The sequence below is a fragment of the Orycteropus afer genome, unplaced genomic scaffold, assembly GCF_000298275.1.
Source record: "Orycteropus afer afer isolate SDZICR_OR568_19922 unplaced genomic scaffold, OryAfe1.0 scaffold00211, whole genome shotgun sequence".
Classification (NCBI taxonomy): domain Eukaryota; kingdom Metazoa; phylum Chordata; class Mammalia; order Tubulidentata; family Orycteropodidae; genus Orycteropus; species Orycteropus afer.
In genome coordinates this window covers 2,721,870-2,731,660 of record NW_006921798.1, presented here as the reverse complement: position 1 = coordinate 2,731,660, position 9,791 = coordinate 2,721,870, and the positions used below count along the sequence as shown (strand labels likewise).

The following is a 9,791-nucleotide window of genomic DNA, read 5'->3' as shown; positions in this document are numbered from 1 at the left end:
AATGACATGAGACAAAGTATATGTGAACTGCTGTATGAAAAGTCAATTTACTCTGTAAATCTTCACCGAAATCAAAATAAAATTAAAAAAAAAAAAAAAAAAGAATAGAACGTGGAGCTAAGGATATCATTGCTTATGTCAGATGGATCTTATCTGAAAACAATGAATACCAGAAATGTGTTTACCTAGGTTTTATTGACTATGCAGAAGTGTTCAACTGTATGCATCACAACAAATTATGGATAACATTGAGAAGAATAGGAATTCCAGAACACTTAATTGTGCTCATGAAACACCTGTACATAATCCAAGAGGCTGGCATTTAAACAAATCAAGGGGATACTGCATGATTTAAAATCAGGAAGGGTGTGTATGAGGGTTGTATCCTTTCACCATTCTTATTCCATCTGTATGCTGAGCAAATAATCTGAGAAGCTGGAGCATGTGAAGAAGAACATGGTATCAAGATTAGAGGAAGCCTCATTAACAACCTGTGATATGCAAATGACACAATCGTGCTTTCTGAAAGTGAAGAGGACTTGAAGCACTTCTTGATGAAGAGCAAAGAATGTATTCTTTGGTATGGATTACACCTCAACATAAAAAAAATGAAAATCCTCACAAACTAGACCAATAAGGAACATCATGATCAATGAAGAAAAGATTGAGGTTGTCAAAGATTTCATTTTACTTGGATCCACAATCAACACTCATGGAAGCCACAATCAAGAAATCAGATGTCATATTGCACTGGGCAAATCTGCTGAAAAAGACCTCTTTAAAGTGTTAAAGAGCAGAGATGTCACTTTGAAGACTAAGGTGCACCTTACCCAAACCATGGTCTTTTCAGTCACCTCATATGTATGTGAAAGCTGGACAATGAATAAGGAAAATCAAAGAAGAATTGATGCCTTTGAATTGTGGTGTTGGTGAAGAATGCTGAAAATGCCATGGGCTTCAGAATGAACAAATTTAGCCTGGAAGAAGTACAGCTGGAATGCTCCCTAGAAGTGATAATGGCCAGACTTCATCTCACTTACTTTGGTCATGTGGTCCCAAGGAATCAGGCCCTGGAGAAGGATATCATGCTTGGTAAAGAGGAGGGTCAGAGAAAAAGGGAAAGACCCTCAAAAAGATGGACTGACACAGTGGTTGCAGCAGTGGACTCAGCATAGCAAGGATTTTGAGGATGGCACAGGACCTGGCTGTGTTTCCTTCTGTCGTGCTTAAGTTCACTATGAGTCGGAATCAACTCAATGGCATCTAACAACAACAACAACAGTACTAATTGTAGAAGTTTCACCAGTCACCTTTAGTTTCCCTACCATCCAAAACTCTACAAGTTCTTTAGAAGCTAGTTGAAAATTTATTTGAATGTTGTTATGTGCATCTAGTCAGACCCGACTCATAGTGACCCCTTCTTGGGTTTCTGAGGCAGTATCACTACAGAAGTAGATTGCCCCACTTCTGAGGAGTGACTGGTGGGTTTGAACCACCAGCCTTCTGGGTAACAGTCAAGTGCCATAGGCACTATGCTACCAGAGCTCCCATATATTTGAATAAAGGAAAATATATTAAGTAATTTTAGCTATTCATTTGAGTTACACTGGAAAAATTTCAATTATATTTCACTATTTGGGTTGGGACATGTTTGAGTTCTATAGTTGACAGAAAGCTTGTTGATTTAGAAAAGTACCAGAAGACTTTGGTCATGACACCAGCCCCTTCTTCTTTATCTAAGCTCTCTTAGTCTACTTGTAAAAGAATGAAATATTAATATAGAGTTTATTTTAGAAGATATCAAGGCAATGGGAGATCTTTTTTATATTAAAATACTGTTTTAAAATTCCAACAGACCAAAAATGTATGTTTTTAATTCATACTAATGTAGAACCTTGAAATAAAAATTGTTAGTTCAGATTTCTTTGTGTGCTTCCAGCTGAATGAAAGGGCAATACAATGAAATTAGGAAAGACATTTATATTTTATACATTTAACAAATATTTGTAACTAAAGAGGACTAAATGAAAATTTAATTAATAAAAAAGTTAGTAATTACAAAAATAAACCCTTGTGTAATAATATAAAAAAAATATAAAGGGAATCCTGGATTTTTAATTTACAAGGGATGTGTTAGTTCAAAGGAGCCCTCATGGCACGGTGGTTAAACTCTTGGCTGCTAACCAATAGCTGTTGATATTTTGAACCAACCACCCCCTCTGTGGGAGTAAGATGGGGCAATCTGCTTCACTAAAGATTTTAGCCTTAGAAACTCTATGGCACAGATCTACTCTGTCATAAAGGGTCACTCTAAGTTGGAATCAAGTTGTAGGCAATGGGTTTGGTTCCGGCCTTCTAAGAAGCAGTCTTCAAAATGAGGTAGACATGCAAGAGGTTTATTGAGGGAAATACCTGTGATGGGAAATAGAGAGGGAGCCAGAGGAGGATTTGGGAGCCTCAGACCGTGATGCAGGTTTGAGAGAGCTAAGGAAAGAAGACTGAGTGAAAAATTTTAGACTGCAGAGCTACTCTTGATCCCACATTACTATCAGAGGAGTTCTGTGTTTCTTAGAAATGGGTCTGCCTTAGTTTCTTTGTCATCTCAGTCATTAGCTTGGAAACAACCCATGTGTGGCCTCAGCTTCAATGTGGTGATGCATTTCAGAGCCCAGGAATTGAGGCCATTGGTCAGTTATGCTCCCTGTGGTCAAAGATCTGGGAGTACATTTTCAAGCAGCCACGCTCCATCCTTTGGATCACTATATCTACTTCTTGCCGTAGGTTTTGAGAACAGCTCCCCCATGTTTCTGTGGGAAATGAGGAGGTAGCAATAGGAGGCTGAGAGAGTCATCAGACTTCAGTACAGATCTAATCTTTGTAGAGTAGAGAGGAAAGGAAGAAATATTGCATAGGAAAAGTTTTAAACTCCAGTATAATTTCAAGAGAGTTTCCTCAAGTCCTGTGGGGAGTCATCATGTCAAAGCTATTAATTAGAGGAGTCACATGTCTCCCAATAGTGGGCCTACCTCGGTATCCCTGCCACCTCATTCACTGGGAAGCGTGCCTAGGAGAAGAGAGGTTATGACGCAAAAGTGATGATGGATTTCAGGATGCAACTGCAAAAAAGGCAGGAAGGCCACATCTTCTGACCTTCTCTAACCCTACAAGAGGAAGACAGGATTACCAGCAGTAACCCAAGGCCTATTCCTATAAGGCCAACCAAACATGCTGCCTCCTTCCAGCCCCTTCACCAACCGTTCCTCCCAAAGCACCACCACCTCTCTCCTGGGTTCGATAATTCGCTGCAGTGGCCACACAGAACTCACAGATTATGAGGTTTATTAGGGAAGCACTAGGTTACAATTCAAGTTCAGGAAAAACGCTCAGTCTCTCTCCCAGCCCACTGTCTTTCAACCAAGTCTCTCACAGTCTCTCCCCCAGCAGTGCATGTCCCTCGGTGTCTTACTCAGCAATGCGTGTCTCTTGCGTCTCTTTCCCAGCAGCACGTGTCTCAGGAGCGCGTGTCTCTTTCAGCAGCACGTCTTCCTCAACCAGCAGAGAGAGTTCTGCCTCTAGGAGGCCTCCTTTAGAGCCTGGCAGAGTGGCCAAACTAGCCAATCATAGCATCAGAACTCTAAGCACCTGAGAGAGAGTGGGAACCTCCCATAACATTGTTTGGTGCCACTCCCAATAAAAATAACCCAAGTGGATAACATTTACAATCAGGAGCTCCTCAGTTGCTCATAGCAAATCCCACCTTGGAGTTTACAAAGACTTGTGGGTAGAAAAGCCACACTAGGTAATTTACTACACCGCAGCAACAGTTGAGATCTTAGATTAATTAATGTTCTCTTTATTCCTATATCTGAAAGGTGTATTTTCATGGCCATTATAGGAATTTTTAGAAAACAATAGGACCTTTCACTTAGTATAGTGAGATGACTACAAAGAGACCAGATGACTTGGGTTCTAGTCCCAGCTTTGTAGCTAAGCTAACATTGTGAATTTGAGTAAGTTATGTAACAAAGGGGTCTCAATTTATCTACCTATAAAATTAGTGGAGTGTGTGAGGCGTTCTTTTTTTTTTTCTGATATTTTAAATTTTATGGTTATATATAAAAGATGGCAGAGATATTCCATCCACATATAAAACAGAAAGGAAAGCTCTTAAATTTTTAATTTTTATTTTAATTCTAATTTGATAGACTATATTAGATTCAATTATTTTCTTTTTTAATCTAGGACATTTTTAAAATTACTGTTAAAGTTCTCTACTGACATGTATTTTCAAAGACAATAAATATATATCACATTATTATATTATGTAAATTTATTAATTTTATTCATATTGTAACTTTTCAGTACTCACAATATTTTGTTTTAATTACATGAGGATATATGAAATTGGTACTAAGCAGAAATGTGAAATTTTTCTTAGGAGCATTCACATCTCACTTTTCTTTTTCCTTTTGTTTTCTTTGGCACAGTCTTGTCAACAAAATCTCCCTTTTTCTTCTGAGGTGTTCATTCAGTCAAAACCATTTATATCTGACTACTAAACATCAGGGAGCTCTGGTAGCATAGTGCCTAAGGCACTTGACTGTTAACCAGAAGGCTGGCGGTTCAAACCCACCAGCCACTCCTCCGGAGGAAGGTTGGGCAATCTACTTCCATAGTGATAACCACCTGAGAAATTCAAGGAGGGGTCGCTGTGAGTCGGGTCCGACTCCATGGCACATAACAACAATAGCAACAACTAAATATCAAGCATTGCTTTGAGCGCTAGATATATGAAGAACAATTTGAACAGTAAACTTGCCCTTTATGATGCTTACATTCTGTGGGGGAAACAAAGGAGAAAGAAAACAAAATGCTGTCAAAAAATTAATGGGGCATAGAGGAGTAAAGATGATAGAGTCCTAGGGCCTTTTTAGATATGTTGTTGTTGTTGTTATGTGCCATCGAGTCAGACCGACTCATAGCGACCCCTCTTGGGTTTCCGAGGCAGTATCACTACGGAAGTAGATTGTCCCATCTTCTTTCCGAGGAGTGGCTGGTGGGTTTGAACCGCCAGCCTTCTGGTTAGCAGTCAAGTGCCTTAGGCACTATGTTACCAGAGGTCGGGAAGGTTTATCTAAGGACGTAATGACATGGAGGAGAACACTTAAGTTCATTGAAAATTTGGAGGGAGAATGTTCTAGCCAGAGGATCTAGCTGGTAAAAATACCATGAGCAAATCTAAAGAGGTGGAAAGCAGATTAGTAGTTTCCTAGGGCCCACCAGCCACTCCTCAGAAGGAAGGTTGGGCATTCTACTTCCATAGTGATACCACCTTGGAAACCTAAGGAGGGTTTGCTATAAGTCAGATCCGAGTCAGCGGCAGTGAGTTTGGTTTTTTGGTTTGGACCAGAGTTTCTTAGTTATATCTCTTGGTCCAATAAAATATCTTTGTATTATTTCTTTCAGGACCGGAAGTTAGCTAATTTTTATAAGGGATAGTAATCCCATGAAGTAACTGACATAGAAGAGTTAATGATTGATTTTCAGGAATGTTTTCTTTTGAACAGTGTATTCTTGGAGATTAAAAAATAAATAAATAAATAAAAGATAAACCATGGATATCTATTCTTTGGGCTGTGGGCCCAGAATGTTATTGAAAGGGATTTGAATTCATGTATATGTCATGACATTGTCTACAGATCAAATAATAAATGCACAACTTTAATGGGATGAAGGAACTTGAGAATTTTTTTATATATTAAAAAGGGGTCCTCATTTTTGAAAATATTGGGAATTATTTCCTCAAACCAGAAGAATTCCTTTCCTAGAGACATTATAGCTACTTGTAAGAGACTGGTGTGGGTAATGATTTTGTGTGTGTGTTGAAGTGTGGGGGCTGCTAGTATGGTAAATATAGTTCCTACTCTGGGAATTTTCACATATGAAAAGCCAGGCTTGACAGATATATGCAGATTCAGTTTATGATTATCTCTGTGTGGATTGCTTTTGGTAACATTGCTTTTGATAACATTTTTATACTCAAGTGATCTATATTTCTGGGTAGTTTGTTAATTCTCTGTAATACCAGGAAATAATGAAAAAATAGGGTTACTTTTTAATATCTCAGTATGAAAAATAACAGGAAGGTAACTGCTGTCAGAAAAACCCCCAACAGAGCAAGTCTCATATATTACTAATTATTTTGGAGAATTCCTGATGATTGTTACTATTTATATTCTTCTTTTCTAGTAGAAATTTGATCTTCTACACATAACAGAATTTTATTAATACATTGATTAGGAAAGGGCCTATTTCCTTTTCTAGGAAAAAGGCATTGAAGTGATGTTTTCTCCCCATCCATGCCCTACCTGGACCCTTGATTGGAATTGTCTTCCTGCAGCTGTGAGCCCAAAGGAAGGTAAGTTTTTATTTTGTTATATATATTTTTTCCCCTTGAGTTTTACTCAAACCTGGATACTCTCTTCAGCTCCGTCTTTGACTTTCCTAATTTTTCTTTGGTGATAACTAATATTTGGGAGCTCTGGTAGCATAGTGACTAAGACACTTGCCTGCTAACCAGACGGCTGGCGGTTCAAACCCACCAGCCACTCCTCAGAAGGAAGGTTGGGCAATCCCTACTTCCGTAGTGATACTGCCTTGGAAACCCAAGGAGGGGTCGCTATGAGTCGGGTTTGACTCGATGGCACATAACAACAACAACAACAACATCCTGTGTATATAATGCATTGAATTCCCCTTTTATTTTTATTATGAAAAAGTTTATACCTTCACATTACTCAAATTTATATTTTCCACATATTGCAATATTTACTTCATCTACTCTTTTTTTATTTTTTTATTTGCCAAAGTATCCAGACAACATGTAATTCTTAATACACACATCTAAAAATCATTGAAGCTTCTTACATAATCATAATGTTATTATCAACTCAAATAAATCTTAACAAAGATTCTTGATCCTCTAATATCCAGTCCATAATCAATTGTTCCTAGTTGTTTAAAATAGTATTAGAAAATATCTTTTAAAGTTAGCTTTTTACTTAAATAATTTTATTTTTCATTCCTATAAATTATAATTGGTTTGTCCATTTTTTATAATACACTTTCTCTTGTTCGTGTTTCAATGTTCTCTTTCTATAATTTTATACATGGTTATTTCTTACTCTGTATTTATTACTTCTCATAGCTGATGATCATAGAGGTCTAATTCTGCTGTTTGTTGTTTCTCTTGACACTCCTAGTTTCTTATTTCCTTAGGAGTTTTGTAAGTTTAGTTACCGAATTCATTTTTCAGGTTATCTAAATCTGTAGGACTTTGTGAGGACTAAAACCAAACCAAACGCATGATCATTGATTCGATTCTGACTCATACCGTTGCCCTTTGGGTTTCCAAGGCTTACTCTATGGTGGTAGATTGCCCAGTCTTCCTTCCATGGAGTGGCTGGTGGGTTTGAACCACCAACCTTTTGGTTAGCAGTCAAATACCTTAGGCACTACACCACCAGAGCTTCTTCTGAAAGGATGGGTTATAGATAAATTCCTATAGAAAGAATTTATATTCGCGAATGCCAGGCAACTCACTGATAGCATTGTACATAAGGATGGGTCTTGAAACATTCTTTGTGATGATGAATGCCATGACATTCCTCTTCAGTTTGCCATTCACAGCATAGTAGATCATGTCGTTGTCTGATTCAGACATGTGGTTGTCTGATTCAGAATGGCCAAAACCAGTCCGTTTCAGCTCACTAATGCCTAGGATATCGATCTTTATGCATTCCATTTCATTTTTGACAACTTCCAATTTTCGTAGATTCATACTTCATACATTGCATGTTCTGATTATTAGTGGATCTCTGCGCTGTTTCTTCTCATTTTGAGTGATTCTACATCAGCAATTGGAGGTCCCGAAAGCTTTACTACATTCATATCATTAAGGTCATGTGTTAGACTGGGTTCCAGTAATCCCTGAAAAGTCTGATTATTTCCTTATCCCCAATGAACAGTCACTCTCATAAAAGGCCTCAGATCCCTTTGGGGAAGGCTAGGAGAAAAATTGACATTATAGATTTTTGGCAATGTAGTGGGGTCCTTCCTCAAAGGGACCTGGCCTCCCCTTCATTCAAGGGATTGTGGGTCTGTAAACTGACTCAAGTCTGGGAATTGATTGAGAGTTCGTGACTCTGTATTCTGGCAATTCAATCTAGGTTGCTGTTCACATGACCTAGAATTCTTCTGTCTATACAGATCAAGTAAATATTTAGTAGGCTTGCCATGTATTTCACTACGAGAAACACCATGAGCAAGTAGCCAATGCCCTAATTCCACACGTGTCAGACAATTCTGATTACTGTTCCGACTCTGCTGTCCATTACGATAACCATACCCACCTTGGTTTTGTCGATTAACTGCTGCCACTTGGCTCCTACTACCACAGAGTCCAGTCAGCCCCATCGTAGTTAAGAGTCTTAGTTCAATTAGGGCAGTTCCCACTGTCAAATCAGGTTTACATAAAATAGCAATCACAGCAGTCTTCAAGGATGCTGGAGCTCCCTTCACAAATTTATTCCTCACTGTACTGGTGAAAGGCATATCTTCTGGGCTTTCCATTTCTGGCTCTAGGGGTCTAATCTGCTAAATCCATTCTAATAGGCCAATTTCCCTAAGCCTCTGGATACCTTCTTCTACATTAAACCAAGGCAGGTCTGGTACTTCAACTTGACTTAAGGTAGGCCACGGCATAATCCATGCCTCAGTAAGCCAACCAAATAAACTATTAGCTCCTTTCCTAACCTCTCGAACTGAAACATTGAATGAAGAATCCGTACTTAGTGGGTCTAAATCAATAAACTCAGACCGATCCAATCTTATATTCCTTGGACCATTATCCCACACCCTCAATAGCCATTACCATACATATTCTCCAGGTTTCTGTCTGTCATGTTAGCAAAATCTAGTAGGTCTTTTTGGGTATAGCATACCACCTCCTCAGTCACACTTTCTATTTCACCTTTTGGGACTTGCTTGGACTTAACTTTAGTTATAGGTCTAGCAGCAACAATGGGTGGTTGAGGCAGTGCCTGAGAGCATTCAGGAATGTCTTCCATGGCCTCTGCCTCAGGCAATGACCCAGCAGGACCAGTTTGGCTAATCCCATCAAACTGAGGTGGAATCAGTTTTTTACAGTAATCCCTACAGATGGGAGGGATTCAACAGAATTTATAGGCTCCATATCCTGATTTCCTGATTGTCTGTCCATATGTCCCCATTCCAGGTTTCAGGATTCCATTTTTTCCCAATCAATGCCCTCACTTTAACATCAGACACCATTGTGGGTTGACAATTTAATTGGTGTTGTAATTCAGCCACCCTTACAATAAGACTCTGGGTTTGTTTTTCAGCAATATCAGCTCTGTTACTAGAAGATATAGTAAAACTGGAAAACTTTCAGAGCACAACTGGAAGCACTGAGGTCTTTTATGTGGCACTTATGCTGAGACTCGGCAGCTCTGAGCTTATCCCACTCTTTCACCACTTTGTCTAGTGTAAGTAGGAACAACCAACCAGCTTCCTTATACTCCACATGTTGACAAAATTGCAGAAAAGTATCAAATATCCGATCACCCAGAGCATCACTTCTCACAAGTACTTGATCTATTGGTGGTGCTATTTCACGTATTAATTTTACCACCTCATGCCATGGATTAGCAGGGCCTTCTTTACTAACAGAGGCAGGGTCACTAGTGTCTTTAAGATTAATCAAACTGGAG

The 9,791-nt window shown here is 38.8% G+C and overlaps 1 protein-coding gene across 1 annotated transcript in view; it reads left to right on the top strand.

Annotated features, from left to right (window-relative positions):
- Positions 1–9,791, top strand: part of GSTCD (glutathione S-transferase C-terminal domain containing) — a 274,623-nt gene that overhangs the window by 61,612 nt on the left and 203,220 nt on the right. The window contains exon 4 of the mRNA XM_007948293.2: positions 6,325–6,418. Within this exon, the coding sequence (XP_007946484.1) occupies positions 6,325–6,418 (94 nt within the window). The remainder of the gene's footprint in view (positions 1–6,324; positions 6,419–9,791) is intronic.